The sequence below is a fragment of the Argiope bruennichi genome, chromosome X2 (assembly GCF_947563725.1).
Source record: "Argiope bruennichi chromosome X2, qqArgBrue1.1, whole genome shotgun sequence".
Taxonomy (NCBI): Eukaryota; Metazoa; Arthropoda; class Arachnida; order Araneae; family Araneidae; genus Argiope; species Argiope bruennichi.
The window spans coordinates 63,964,081-63,980,935 of NC_079163.1; the positions used below are offsets into that span (position 1 = coordinate 63,964,081).

The 16,855-nt window shown below is 26.5% G+C and overlaps 1 protein-coding gene across 1 annotated transcript in view; it reads left to right on the forward strand.

The window, feature by feature from the left end:
* LOC129960052 (FERM, ARHGEF and pleckstrin domain-containing protein 1-like) overlaps positions 1–16,855 on the forward strand; it is a 147,775-nt gene that overhangs the window by 80,388 nt on the left and 50,532 nt on the right. The window contains exon 13 of the mRNA XM_056073099.1: positions 15,444–15,676. Within this exon, the coding sequence (XP_055929074.1) occupies positions 15,444–15,676 (233 nt within the window). The remainder of the gene's footprint in view (positions 1–15,443; positions 15,677–16,855) is intronic.

Here is a 16,855-nt window from a genome sequence, read left to right on the forward strand (position 1 = left end):
ACATTATCCTGAGTTTAGGTGTATGGTGCAGATTTCAAGAAACTTCCACATGTTATTCCATCAAAGCTTTACCCCTTTCTCACCTACACAAAATTCTCATGTACTGTTTTACCTTGACATGCAGTTTTTGTGCAATTGCTTAATACATTTATTTATAAGTAGGGATGCAAATTGCGAGGTGTGCAATATTTGCACTTAGATTTTTCTATGCCATTTTACTGATGTAATTTGCAGCTGAAAATTTAATTTCCTTAACCAAATATTGTATGTCTTTACAGTTTTTTTACATCCATATTTTGTTTTTAAAATGACATTGAACCTTCTAAGAATTAACGTTGAATTTAAAAAATGACCGACGTTTTCATATTCTTGTACATTTCCCATATTTTCATTTTTTTGCAGTTGACTGTAAAATTCAGGGAAATACTATGCTAGCTTTTTTATTCATAAAATTAATACTTGGTGAAATTATTATGCATTTCAATTTGTTTTAGACTTTACTATTCATGAAAATAGGTGGGTTTCATCCATTTGCTTCATCATCTCAAGAAATTTTTATCATTTCTTAAGCAATTATAGCTGAGTATTTAGATTTTCAGTAGGTAAATAGCATTGATATGATGCTACTGGTTTAAAAGAAGTATATTTCCATTTTAACATGTAAATAAACAAGGCCGAATGTTGAAAATTTTTTCATTAAATTTTTTTCTTATTTTAATAAGTTCATAAGTTTTATTTGTTTAAGAACTTGTTTAAGTGTTTGCTATTGAATCACCAGAATAAATTTAAGGAATTTACTTTGATGCTGTTCAGTACTGATATTGCCTTCAATTAAGTTTTTGATACTCAAATTTTTGTTTTTAAGAAAATAAATTATTTTGAGCTTTTTTCCCCTCTGAAATTAAAAATAAAATTAATTTTGAATGACATCTTTCTGAATAAACTTTTTTCTGTATTACTTTCGTCTTGTTTTATTTTTATAACTGCTTTTAAGTATTTATTGCTTTATTTATGTCATTACATTTTTTCTGATGTCTGAATATATAATCAGGAATTATCTGGATGTAAACTATCTGTTGAGTTTGTTCATTACTTGCTACAGTTATTCCTTATATAGAGCATTCAAAGATAATCCTTTATTTTTAAAGTAGAGAATGCGTTTGCTTTGCTCTCCATCCCATTAAGTATGAGAATTAGTACAGCAATTATTTTAAGTTATAAAGTGTAGGATTTTCGATGAAAAAAATTATTAGCAATGTACCTAGCCAATAAATATGCAATATATAGCGGCAAAGTAGACAATCAATAGAACTCTTTAGTGTTTAATTCTATTTTGTCTATTTGTGCTTTATTATATATATATATATATATAATATTTAATAGGACACGTTTTATTAGCATTATGTATATGCTTTTTTTTTACATAAGAAATCCTTGCATTTCTTCGTCAATGAAGATAAGTAATACTTTTGCATTTTTTTAATCTTCTGGCTGTGTGAGCATTCATACGAAATTGTTTTCCATTTAGCATATGTATTGATTCTCAGCAAGAAATGCTATTGCTATGTTGAATTGAAATATGTTGCATCAAATTTTTGAATTGTACTTAGTTTATTACTTTGAAATGTAACCTACTTTTTTGCACGTTGGCTATAATTATATGTATATTTGGATATTTATTTCCATTGCATTAAAAATGTCTAGTTAAGTTCATAGTGTCAGAATTATTACTCATCTTAGTTTCTATTTTTAAACTCCTCTACTTTTTTCTTTCCCCTCATTCTCTTCCCATTCAACTGTTTGAATGATATGATCACCTAGTGTATGTGCCAAAATACTTGTATTTTGTAGTGCAGGTATATTTCCTGTTTTTTTTAACAGGGTATTTAATCTGAACAATGTTTCATTTGTTGAATGTTGTGAAATTGATGTACATTTTTATTTTTTCTTTCAAGTATTATATCCTTGAATATTAAAATATGAATTTTAGATTTGTTGATAAAATGTTTTTATACACTTATTCCCACCGTATTCTAAACTTTTTTTATACTTTTCTATACTGATAATTCTGTTGCATTTTGTTTTTGTATTGGAATTTACTAGTGTATTAAATGTTGTCTGTTATGAAGTATTTTTATTTCTTGATATGTTATTACGTGTGATTTATGTATCAAGAAAATCTTGATTTGTATGATCTTTTACACTTTTGAAACGTATGTCATATTTTGTTTCGATATTTATTTATTGTGATATTTTTTATTTAGTTGTTGGTATAGTTAAGAATTTTTGTCAGAAAACTTTAGGCAGCTATATTGATTTAAGTCCCTTTCGGATATTATAAAAATAAGTTTCTTGATATTTGCATCAACAGTTTAAAATGAAATATAAAAGCACTTAAAATGTGCACTTCATTCCCGTGAAGGAAATATTTTGATTTTTGAATATTAATATTTTGAAACCATGAATTCTGTTGCATTTTCTATGTTAATTATGTAACAGAATTAAAATAATGTAGAAGTTTTTAAAAGTGAACAGTAGTTTCTTTTTTATGTAATCATAAGATTTATTTAATTAATTGATTTTTACATCTGAAATTTTTTGAACTGTTAAAAGCACAGAACTTTTTAAAAAGTTTGAAAAATTATAACTCAAAGAAATTCAGTTTCTCTAAAATTGGAGAATGTTTCTTTAGACTAATGATTTTTTAGGAAAAGATTTTCATCTAAAAAACTGATTTATAGGCATTTATTTGTGAATATACAGAAGTACTATTCATTTTCTACTTTTTTACTTACTTATGAAAATATCTTATACTGGTGTAAAATTATATTGCAGTCAACTGATTATTATTGCATGTATCAAGAAATTATATTTTGTTTTATAATACTTAATTTGTTAAATTTTGTGAATTACGGTATCATTTATTTGATGTTTTTTTGCTTTCGTTTGGTTTGTAATTGGTTGAGTATTAATGATATTTTTAACAGGAATAGGCCAAATCATGGTTAAATTTATAGCCAAAATCATCCTAAATTTAAAAATTATTTTACTTTGAGCTTATTTATATATATACAGTTTGAAGGCTCTCGTATCTTCATTTGTAATGTGTAATATATTGGTAATGGTAAATGAATAAATAAAGTATTTGATAAAAATAATTGTATGAAAATCAATTTGCAAAAGAAGTTTCCAAATTTTTAATAATTCTTGAGAGCTACCAATAAATTTTATGTGCTTAGAAAACCTTTCTATCTTTGTATACTAAAAGACACAACATGTTTTTAAGAATGTTCCATTCTGAAATGCAAATAAAAAATATTTATTATATCCATTAGCATTATGGCGTGACATTTTCATATTGCCATTATTTCTCATGTGTGATTATAAAACTATTTTTATCATAATACAAGGTGCCTATAAAATAACTTTCCTTATTTAGAGGAATCTGTTAGTAAAACTAATGAATAGAATGGCACTAAGTTTCTTATACAGACTGTGAAAAGCTGAAGAAAAAAAAAATTAATACCATAAAAAGATTATCATAGAAGAGATTCTGTGCTATGGGAAAGATAACACTGAAATAATTACAACGAATATAACACAGAAAAGTGATTATGCCAAATTTTATTATATTTTAGGAATAAAAAATTCTCATAGAAAAATGAATTACATGAAATGCAGTATAAATCTCTCTCTCTCTCTCAAAAAAAAAAAAAAAAAAAAAAAAGTGTAATTCAACGTTAGGGTTACCTTATCAATGTGCTGAACTCAACTTTGTTATAAAATATTGCATGAGCATTTTTTGCGGAATTCACCTCCTCTTGCCTTTCGTAGTCTGCATATGAAATTTAGTTTATTCAATCTGTTAATTTAATATGCAGGTGCCTCCAAATAAGGAAATAGCATTTGTGGGCATCTTGTGTATCATCTAAAATAAGAGGAAGTTTTGCGTTATATTTCTTTACCGTGAGTTCTGTGTAATATACTTGTTAAATAAAATAATTAATTAGCAAAAATAAATGGAAATACGCCTTTTTTCCCCCTAGTTTATGTGATTCAATGCAATTCATTTTTTCCCCCTTTATAATAAGAAAATTAAGAATGAGAGGTCTTATCTTCTTCCGCTCTAAATATCCGATTTAAATTCTAAATTAAGATATGTTACAGAATTCTGGATAATAAATTAAAAATAAAAATTATCCAGAATCTGGGTCTCTTCCCTCTCCCAAAATGAAAATCATGTAAATTGTTTATTATACTATATCTGAAAAGGTTCTAAGATATGCAAACAAGTGTGCTCTTTGATTTATTTATATTCCAACTAATTGCTTTTAGCTCTTTAATAAGGGGAGCAGTATTTTTTTTGACCAGTAAATAATATGTAATTTGTTTTAATTATCTTTAGCGGTGTAGTTAACTGGGGGGGGGGGGGGTGCGAGAGGACATACTTTCCCCAAAAGCCATGGAAACAAAATATCGTGATTATGCTAGTTATTAAAGTTAAATGCGATGAGGCTCGAAAAGATGTTACTTTGTCACTGGGGCCGTTTACTTTAGGTTTGCCAAGGGTTATCATTAACATTTTTCTAAATATGTTTATGATATCATAAAATAAAATTAAGACAAAATTTTGAGCTTTATTGCATTGTATTCTAATTTTAAAATATTTTAGTAAAAATATGTGATAAATTGAAGCAGACAACATACCTATGTAAGGAAGTAAGAATAATTGTTAACTTTACATAAAAGGTTAAGGTGGAGTATTGAGTGCATTCCCCCTTCCCCTCCATCATTTGGTACATTGACGTATATGATAATCGATTTGGAAAAAGTTAAAATCTTTTGTTGGTAGAATAATTAACCAAGTAAACTTTTCTGTTTTATCGTTTCTATTTCCAAATTAAAATAAAGTTTGGGAATTAAAATAATGTGGAGAACCTATCTTTTATATCAGATGTAGAATTGCATTTTTTTAATTGCATGGTTTGGTTTTGAAATTACGAAACCGAAACAGGCTACTTAAGTTTGTACGTTTTATTAATTTATCATGTTTCTTGAAAAAGAATTCAATGCAGTAATGTGAAATAAATACCTTGGAAAGGCAGCATACGGAGAATAAATCTGACGTATCGTCAGTAATACGAAAAATCGGTTTTAGTGATGATATATTATTGCTTAGGGAAAAACAAACAAATTTATTTTTCATTTAATCTGTTCTACTTATAATTACTTATTTGTACCTACAAAAAAAAAAAAAAAAAAAAAAAAAACACACACACACACACACACACACACACACACAAAAAAAACCCCTAAGTATTTTTTAAAAAAAATTCCTATAATTTTAATCCTATGAGCTAGTTTATGAATGCTAAAATTTTTGCATTTAATTGTTTTAAAACTAAACGTGCTGTTTGTATTTTAATTCATCAGATTGGAAGCTAAGTTATTTGCTAAAAGCTTTTTATGAAAGTTGTTTTATGTTTGTCATTCAAAAAAATTCATTCAAAAACTAAACGCATAATCTATATTTGATTGTGTTTATTAATTGAAATTGAATCTGTGAAAAAAAGAAAATATCCTATATTTGAAAGATGGAGAGAAAATATTTATTATTTTAAAAAAGTGACATTATTCTGAAGCTTCTGCTTTCTTTTTCATTCTTTCTTTTTTTGTTAATTTGTTCTTGACTAATATTTAGGAAATTGTTTGTACTGTTAATAATAGTTTCATATTTTCAACCTTTAAAATATGTTATTCTTTTCTTGTTACAATTGCATTTAAATTTTACTGAAAGCTTTCTTTAGTTATCTTCCTATTCATAATTGCCCCTTTTCTTTCTATTTTTTTGTTGTTGTGGCATTTTTGAACAGCAGTGGAACATTCAAATAATTTCACTGTGCATTTGTGAGTGTAAAATGCTGTAGTTTCTTCAGAATTTTTATTTTGCTCCCATTATTGTGTGCTTGTTAGTATTTCATAATTCGTTTCCTTATCAGATTTGTGTATTCCTTTAAGAATCTTTACTTTATTCAACTGATAATTTAATATGTATAAGCCATTATGATTGGACAATAAATAATTTTTTGATTGAATTATGGTGTTGTGTTATTTTTTGTCACATTCTACAGGATTATTTCTAACACACTATTGGAATTTTCTGAGGAGGTACAAACCATATCTACAAAAATTTTTGTTATTGAATTTCATGCTTTTATGATTATGTATTTCAGTACTATTATATGATAATATATTGTATTACATGTCATTTGATGTTATTGACATAATCATATTTAATCTTTTTATTCATTTAAGATTTTTAGTTTTAGGTTTCACAAATGAATTATATCCTTAAAATAGGGATGAAATGAATTAATTGAATGACATTACAAATTCATTTGTCTTTAATACGTTTCTGAGAAAAAATCTATTGTAAAGATCAATTTCAGTTTTTGAATTCAAATAATAGTATTCTGTATTCACTGCCGTAAAAAAATGTGTCAAATGGTGCTTCTTTGAATGAAATTATATATAATTTTTAATAACAGACAATAGGAATATAGAATTATTGAAATATTCTCTAATATGTGCATACATTCACTTTCTGTAGTGGTAGTCTTATTTCTTAAAAGCAATATTTGAAGAAAAAAAATCGTTTTATAGTATAACATGTCAACTTACAAATAGTTCATCTAAATATTGGCATGTACTGAGAGATATTAAAGTATCCTTTGAACCTATTGTAACCTTTCATCTCGTTTTTGATGAATAATTGATTTCCAAGTCCTGAGTCCGAGGGATATTAAACCAGGTTGGGAGAAAATGTAGTTTTATCTTTGAAATATTTGAAACTTTGAGATGTCCTGTGGTTTTCATTTTAACTGTTAATACTTTCGAGAATAATTGTCGTATATTCATGTAAAAGTTTTGGTTGTTGAATGGTACAGTTGATATAATATCAGCAAGCATTATTTGCAAGGAAAATTTTTTAGAAGAATTATGCTGTATTATTTTTTTTTAAAAAAAAGTATAAATATTTGATTGATTCTTTGTCGTTGAATTTTTGCTTATTTTTATTTTGTTTGCCTCTGAACTTTGTTGTTCTTAAATTAAAATTTGAATGTTAGCAGAATTATTTAAATTTTCTTTATTAATTATTTACTTAGGTTCTGATTTGCTTGTGTCAGATTTTATTCTGCATTTATTAAGAAGGCTGTAAAGATTTTTGCATAAGTTTGAAAATGTTAATTAAAAAGAAATGATGAATGCTTGAAAGACTTGAGTACAGTATTTTTTCTTAGAATTCTGATGTAATGTTTATTTTATTTTATTTTTTATAACCTAACAATACTTAGTTTCAAAATATTTGTCTTTTAAAATATTTTTTTTTAGTTCAGTATATTATTACGTTTTTTTATCCTTACTTTTCAATAACTGTCTGAAGTGTTAAAAAAATCTTTGTAAAAGCATATATATTTCTGTAGAATTTTAATTATTTTGTAATTTAATACAAGCTCTTTCTTTATATTTTACATATTTTATTACATTGTGATCTTTATTTAATTCTTATTCTCATAATTATAATGGGTATTTCAAATTAATAAAAGTGTTAAACGATCAGCGAGTAGCAAGCAGTAGTGAGAAGAGATAAAAACATTAAAGTTGCAGACGTTTAAATATATTTTATGTTTTCATGCTGAAAACTAATGATATCTCTCTCTATATATAAAGCTGAGTATTTGTATATATGTTTCTTATGCAAACCTACAACTTTCCATCCAATCTTTTTAAAATTTGGCACATATGCTCTTGAAGACAAGAGAAAAAATTACTGTCAACATTTCAAATTTGACAGTGATTTTAAAATACAGAAATTCAGTAAGATTTTAATTAATTAAAAATAAAATAAGATTTTGATGTTTTTCCCACAGTATCTTTCGAAATATATTATCTCTCTAAAAGGATTTTACACCATTTTTAAATTTTTTTATTTTTAATAATTTGTTACCATGAAATGAAAAATCAAAATAATTTCAAAGTTTTGTTATATATCTGGAAGGATTTATCCTTCATATAATTTTTATCGCAAGAGATTAAGATTTATTTTTGAAAATAATTATTGTCTCACAAAACGATATGCAATATTTCTGTGTCTTAACTCATTGCTTTGCTCATTTTTTAAAAAATCATTGATACTTTATTTTTGTAAAAAATTTTTATTCGTTCTGGAGATTGCAAATATGATAGCAAGACTAAAATTTTAAAATAATCTAATAAATGTTGCATTCATTTTGTATTCTCTACATCAAATTAGAATTTTGCTTACTTTCAGTTGAATGTTCACTCGTTTTGTTTATCTGCCCAGGATCATTGATTTTTTTTTTGTTTGTTTCATTTGTTTAGTTTTTGTATAGGTTAAATATATTTTCGCATGTGCTATTTCCATTTATTTTCTTATTATAGATCTTTTGTTTTATTATAAATTCGTAATTACTGTAATACAGGCTTGTTTCTTTTACACATTTTGTCCTAGAAAATTTTAATCTTCACAACATTATTTGAAAAATTCTGAAAATCAGGTCATCTTCAGTCATATTTTGGCTAGATTTAAAATCTCGGTACGCTGTGTATTTTTTCAAGTAATAGCGTTGAATTCAGCATTAAATTTAATGCAGTTAATATCTATTCATTTTTTTTGTGTGTGTATTATGATTTATTTCGAAAGAGACATAGAAAAAGTGGGTTCATTTGCACATAAATTTCATTTTTCCTGAAAATCATATTATCTATTCTTATCAATAAACGAAGGTGCAATTTTAAATAGCTATGAGTTCCATATTAATAATTCCAGCCAGGGTAGCAATATTTCAGGCGAACAAGCTAGTTGCCAAAGATGACTAGTTTTTCTTATGTTATTTATCACTTGATGTCATTACACTTTGAAATTGTTTAATTTTGATATACCTTGACATTAACATAAGTGTAAAATATTTTTTAACATTTTCATCAGATTCATATTTTGAACTAAGATATGAATATTAATATTGGAGCAAAAATAAGTTCAAATAATGTCTTCAGAACATGCATTGTATCATTTTTGAGATTTTAATATTTTAATGTCTTTATAAACTAATTTCATTTTTTAAAGGAAATGCACACACACGCGCATACACACACACAGTGATCCCCTGCTTACCCTTCCTATCATCCACTCCATTATTTCCTTCTTTCTTTCCATCGATACAATCCAGGTTTGAGCATTCCAACATAACTTAATTGCAACACTATTTGCTTCTAGGCTTCACAATTTATATAATTTAATTTATTTTAGTTTAAATTTTGGAAATTTTCGATTTTCACTTACAGTTTTATTTATTTACAAGCAGAAAGATCATTAAAAAAATGTGGGGAATTTGTTATAAGAGAAATTTTATATTTATTTTATATTTACTTTATATCTCTGAAAATATCATTAGTAGTATTTGTGATTAATTCATAAAGGTTACATGAATTAGTGACCAAGAATAAGATGAATAAATGTCATTAATTCCAAATAAATAGACATGAATATTATCAAATTTCCCCCTTTTTTAAAAAATCTAATTTTTTAATTTAATCTGTTATATCTGAATCTACCTAATCTATAATAATCTATCTAATTTTATCCATTATTTTTATAAGTGAGCTTGCTATTCATTTCATACGTTTTTCTGAAATGAAATATTTTTATTACTGTGAGTGCTTGGATTTAATCGGGCTGATTTCATATGTTGTTTGAATGAAATCCGTATGTAAATTTGAATCAAATAAGTATGTTCGTGGATTTTCTAAGTTTAAATTCGTTTGTTTTATTTCAATATGATCTGCACCAGTTACTTATAACATAATTTCACATTTCACTTAAATTGAACATGGAAATTTACCATACAACAAATTATTTTTAAGTATGTGCTATCGATACTTTTTGGTATTATTTTCTAATTTCATCTAATTATGTGCTATAAAAATTATCGACCATGTTAAAAGTTTTCGGCTAGTGTTATAAAAGGAACAAATGTTTGTCTTGTATTGTTGAAAGATTATGCTGTTTTAGGAAATGTGCATAATTTTAGTTTGCATTGTATTTTACCCAGAGGGATTATTTTATATTCATTTATACTGCGTGGATTGTAATTTGTATGGAAGAATTTTGGCTCCTGTTTAACTATCCCAAGGAGATATTTGTTCCTTTTAATGCAGTTTTATGATATATGGATTGTTGATATGATATGGATTGTTGCAAGTGGCAAATATTAATATACTAGAAGAATTTTTCTAAAATATGATGAAAGTTGGTTGAATTTCTTTCAGTTGAACGACAATCGATCAGTTTTAAATGAAAGGGAAAATAACAAGTTCAACATTATCAATTCTCTGTTGATTCTCTGATTAATTAGCAATTCTCTGTTAATTTGGCAGCAAAACATTTTCTTTTTAGGAATGAAATCTTTTTTAGATTATGAACTATTCTGTACACCAGGGGGTGGCTTAATTAGTAGCCTTAATTAAAATCCTTTTCTGTAAGTCTTAGAGGGCTTTGCCCCCTGCTTGCTTCCACTCGCCAACCGCGATGTTGTCCAATACTGTACGCGATGTTCGTCAGTTCCAGTTAGCAAATTTTTGAACTTCACTGGCCATTCGTTCAATGCTGGAAGCTTAATCTTTCTATGACGAGAACACACATTTTCCTATTCAAAATTCATAGCCCCACAATAAGGATGTTATTTGCGAATATCTAATATCTAATTATTGAATCAATTTTTCACATTTTGCTGCCAAATTAACAACTTCGCTTTCAACTTTTCTTTTCGAACCGACCGATTCTTGCTCGGCCTTTCTTCGCATTTTTTTTTTTTTTCATTTGATATCACTGTACGCCTCATTACAATTTTAAAAGTACAACGCAATATTAAAACATGTATTTCTTGGGTATTCAGACGATTGCTAGCCAAAGGACTAAAACTCAATGTTTGCATTAAAAAAAAGTTGTATAATAGATAGAAATAGAAGGATGAAGAAAGCAGTTAAATTTTTTTCTTATCGCCAGTTACATCGTTAATTTTTTTGTTCATTCCGAAGGAAACTAATGTTAGCATTTAAAAATTAATTGATGCATAGAGTGACATTATTAATTTTTTTTTTTTTTTTGATTTCGGACCAAGAATGAATTGTTTTATAATAAAATAAAGCTGTTTGTAACCAAGGTTTTTGTTTTTTAAAATAAAATTTACATTTAAAAATTTTTTTATAAAGATATTGTCAAAATTCTCATTATTGACAGATGCTTTGTTTCCGCATTTTGCTGAATTCTTGTTTCATCAGCAGCATTCAAAGATATATATTGAATTTCTTTAGTTAATTTCTGCAGCATTCTATCTACTTGTTTTGGTGTATTTATTAATTGTAGGGAGCCATACTACAGTACAACTGTTTTTTATTTTATTTGTAAATACTGGTACAAAATATCAAGAACTAAGCCCAAATTCATTTTGTCTTATATCGTCTAATACTCACTTGTATTTTTCCTGTGCACATTTTTTCCCCGTACCATTTACTGTTTCAAAACTTTTTTTTTTAATCATTTCTTATCTTTCAAATTATTCCCGTTTTATTTAAATTAAAAAAAAAATTAGAAGACAGATTCTTATTGTAGAAAAGAAAGGTATTGGAAAAGCTTTTAGCTTTTTTTTCTTTTCTTTTTTTTGTATCTGTTTCTTGATGTAATGGTTTGTATTTAAATAGGGAGAAAACAACTGGAAAGGAATGACGTATTAATTTTTTTTTTAATTAAAAAGATGAGAGATAAAAAAAGTGAACAAATTGTATTAAAATGAAAACATGATGAAAAATAGCTAGATGTTTTTAAAGAAAACCATTGATCTCTAAAGGTGTTTGAATGAGAAATTGATTAATACTATTTCAATTAAATTGAAAGAACTACGTTGAGTCATGGAGCTTTTAGTCTCGTAGAGCATTCGATTTCAATAATTAACAACTGTGTTATAGATGCTTTTGTAAATTTTTCCTAAAGCGGAATAAAATAATCAGTCTAAAAAAATAGTTGGGGCATTCCAATAATACTAAATGCAAATGAGTGAGTGTAGAAACCGAATACAATCAGAAAAGCGTTATTATTATTTTAATTATGTCAAGAAAGGGGGAAAAGAATAATTACTGATGAGAATTCGGACTTGGAAATTAAGATAATGATTTTTCTGTTCATTTTTAGGTGTCTATATTTTTTGCCGTTTATAATTAAATGTAAAGACGTCAAGATTCATTTTACAGTTAAGTTTTAGTGCGGTTAATTAATTTGTTTGAATAAATTTAAGAATATCATATGTAGCAGTTTGATATGGTATGCCATTCCTTGAAAGTTGAAACCAATAACAAATTATAGTTTTCTAAAAAGAAGAATTTAGAATTTTAAGTTGTTAGGTGCTCATCACTTGACAGTAATTAGATTGGATAATAGATTGAAAATTAGATAGATTGGTGAGTTTAAAAACACGGATAATGAAGGTAAAATAATTATTTATTCATAGAATAAAATTCATTTGTTTTTCAAAAAGAAATCGTTTGGTGTAGGTTTTCTGCTTCACTTATAATTTCAAGATGTTATTTGCTCTTACAATCAGTACTTAATTAAAAACTCATAAAGAAATAATGAAATTAATATTGTTACATAACTTTTCATTATAAAATATGTCTGCATTGTTTGCCATTTTGAATTAAATCTTAAAATAATTTTATTTTTTTCTGTTAAATTTGATTTTAACTTCTGTAAGAGAAGAATGCTTATGTCTTGATGTCTTTTATCATTTTATATTGAATTGTTTCTTTATTTTTTACATTTTTTGAAGCATGCTTAACTAGTTACATTTCTCTTGTTTGAATATTTTAGCTTAGCTTATTTATTTTGCTTGACCATAAAATTATTATCTTAAAATTTTCTGCTTTTTTTTTAATGAATGCACAATTATGATAACTTGTTGATCATCTGAAAAAGCTGAGCATAATTCTGAACTTGTTAGCAAATCATTTAATACATATTTTTATACTATTTTCCCAATTAAGCTCAGTTGCTATTTTTCCTTCAAAATTTAAGCACAAAATCTCAGATTATATGAACCAAGTAATGGGTTTTGATTTTATTTTCAGTTCTAACAATTTTGCAGAATTTCCTATCACAGTTGTCTGGGTATTATGTAAAATTAAATTATTTTATAAATTTAATTAATGTTTTAGTAACCGAGGTTAGAATAATTTTTGTGATCATGTCATAAAATTTAGCATTTTGCTTTTCACTTCGCATTTATGTGTCGTAAAATTGTATTACTAAATTTCTTTCTGAAGTATGGGTTCATATCAAGAATATTAACCAAGTCCAAACTTCTAACTTCAAACACAGTGTTTGAAGCTGACACGTTCTTTTTAACGATTTTTGTTTTGTTAGTTTTCTGTTAAAATTTCGACTTTGTGATTTTAATAACATGAAGAATATTTTAAAACCAGCTTTAATATACAGTAAGTACTTTTTCTTAGGATTCTTTCCTATAGTTAATATTTTGCTGAAGTCATTAGATGTTATTATCAGTTGTCTCTAGTCGGTATCTAGATAGTCGTCTAGACTAGAAATTATTCTTAAAGATTAAAGCAAAACAAATCGATTTTAAAAGAAACACACAAAAATGCATATAAATAATTTACTGAAGCCAATTATTTCTATATTCCCAGAGTTTACTTTGCTTATACATTTTGATAAAATAACCACTACCTTGAATTCGTTCTTAAATATAATGATTAAAAATAATGAATTCAGATTTCTGAGACACACACCTGTTTTTGAAAACTTCAACTATTGAAATATTTGAGAGTGGAAGATCGTGCATGAAGATTTTTATAAACATTCCATTGACTCATTATCATTTATCAAAATTATTACATTCATAGTTAAATGTTGGTATTATAAAAGAAGCGGCGGTTCATATTGTTTGGTAATTTAATGTACCACACTGAACAATGATAGATTTCTTTATAATTGGATAATTTCCTCTGTTTAATAAAATTTCAATAATTAAGTAATGAAAATTAATAATTCAATTTTTGAATCGAAGTAGGTAATTTTTCCTTAAGAACTTTTTTTTTTATCCGGTAACTTCTGACTTTTAATTGTATTAATTTAAAATATAACTTCAAAAGACGATTTCTCAGCTACTTTTTCTGCCTTTTCTGTTTATAAAGATCTACGTAACTGCTGGTGAATAATAAAAGAAAATCATGAAGTAAAGATTAAAATAAATACACATGTAAAGAAAATTCGTTCGTATTTATTTATTAGAAAATTTTATAATGAAATATTTTTTATTTGCTATTTCTTATCTTTCGTTTTCTTATTTATTTTCACGTTCCAAGCTTGCCACCTGAAGTGAAAAAAAAATGTTTAAAACACTATTTCTAATGCCTACAGAACTGTACTTCTCAAATCTCGTCTCTTTGTGTATACAAAAAAGAGAAAAGGCACTTGCTGCGCTTATGCAGTAGAGGGGCAAAAAAACAGCAAAAAAAAAAAAAAAAAACCGGGACTGTAAAAATTCCTTCCAGCATGAAATCCCCCTCCCCGTCAGCGTCGTTTTGAAAAAGTATTGATTAAATGTACATTTTAATAGAGAACTGCTAGTATATAGCTAACGTTTTGGAAAGATGCTCTGTGAAACCTTTTTTAAATTATTTGGATCAGCAGTAGATATCTCTTAGGTACTTTTGTGCTGGAAAATAATCTTACTAAGAAAATTCTTGTTTTGGAGTATTCATTGTCATGTGATGAATTCTACAACTTTCATATGATTGTTGGGGTTTCGTAACAAGTGCACTTTATAACAACAGAATATTGCGATGCTGGTAATATTTTGACTTATTAATGGCGTCACTGATGAACTGCTTGAATTTACGATTATAAATTTGTAATTATTTCTAAAAAGGAGTTATAGTTCTTATATGACATATTAATCATAATGTTTCAGATCGAATTAAGGAGAAATTATCTATTTGATGTATCTGTATGAATGAACTTTTTAATATTCTTTCAAATTCTTCATTTTCAATCATTATATACAAATTAAATTGGTATCACTCTTTGATGCTCTATGAATGTCAAGCACCTGTGAAAATTTCTTCTAAATCTCATATATGGTTTTATGTAATTGTTTTAATGTAAAATTATTGTGCTATTTATGAAGTACTATTCATGATGAATTTCTTGTCTTTTAATTCTTCTAATTTTGTGCTTACTTTTTGTTGGGAAAATGGATTATTTCATGTTTAATTATTAACATAGAACTAAATTCTAAGTAGTTATTGTAGTTAGATAGTAGTTAGAACCCCCCTTGGCTGTTCTTCCACAGCTTTTGAATCTCCACCCCCCTACCAATCTCCAGCTAAAGACTTGTCCAGTCCAGTGAGTCAACCAAGAAGTAGCAGCAATGTTCATAGTGAGACAACCTCCATATCCACCAGGTGCATTTCCAGCGATGAAGAAATGAGCCGTTCTCCTACCTCTCCATTACGAAGCCTTCGAGAGCAATGTAGCACTGCCCATTCTCCTAGATCTGAGACTGATACAGAAGTTAGAAGAAAAGTATGTATTTTTAAAAATATAATTTATCTATTATTTTACATTCTTAATTTACCATGAAATTCGTTTTAAAATTACCAACTCACTTATATTAATTATCATTTCGTTTGCATAGAAAAGAAAAGTTCAACAGTAACCAACAAATACCCTTTATCATTTTTTAATAGATTACAATGCAGGAAAGAAAATATTGCTTTCCTTATAAGTATTGATTTGAACAATTACGTATTAATTTGAGCATTTGGGAATGGTCCATACAATTTAGGTTTGGAGATTCAGTGGTAATTTCATGAAATAATTATTTCCGTTTTTTATGAAGTCATATTGCTGTCCATTTTAACATGTTCAGCTGTATTTCTTCTTGGAAAAGGAAGTGAACTTATATTGTCCGCAAGTAGCGGCATTTGATTACGAGCTCATCTAAATGGTGAATTGCATATCTAATGGACATTGAAATAAAATGTTTATCAGATGCAGGACTAGATTAGATGAAGCTAAAAGAGTATTTGTACTGACAAGGAGAGGGTACGGGTTGAAGTTTGAGTTTGGGATGAGAAATTGTATGATGGTAGTATAACTTTAGGTATGGTAGTATAACTTATTCATTAAGATTTTAAAACGCATTAGCCAACAAAATCCGAGGAAAAAACCTTCAAACTTTGAACATAGCTTATATACTAGTAATTTGCTACTGTACGTGATCATCCTTGCAGCATAGTCGGTAGAACTTTAGCCTTTCGTCAGCGAGACCAGGATTCGATCCTGGGCTTTTTTTTTTTTGTTTGTTTGTTTGTTTTCATTTCCTTTCAAAAATATTTTAAATTAACATTTTACAGATACTTCTAATTAATATGCTTTCCATTTTTTATGCATATGTACATATTAATTCTTATGATTCTTTAATTATAATTTATAGATTTATATGTGAATTGAAAAAAATATATAAATTTATATGTGAATTGAAAAAAATATATAAATTTATATGTGAATTGAAAAAAATATATAAAATCTATTTAAACAGAATTAACAATTTACAAACATTTCAATTAAATATATTACTAATTTTGATACTACTTATTTTAATATATTACTATTTTCAGTTTAATATGCTACACATTTTTTTACTCAAAATTATGTTCATTTACATGGTATTTACACTTTAATTATAATTAAATTTTTTAA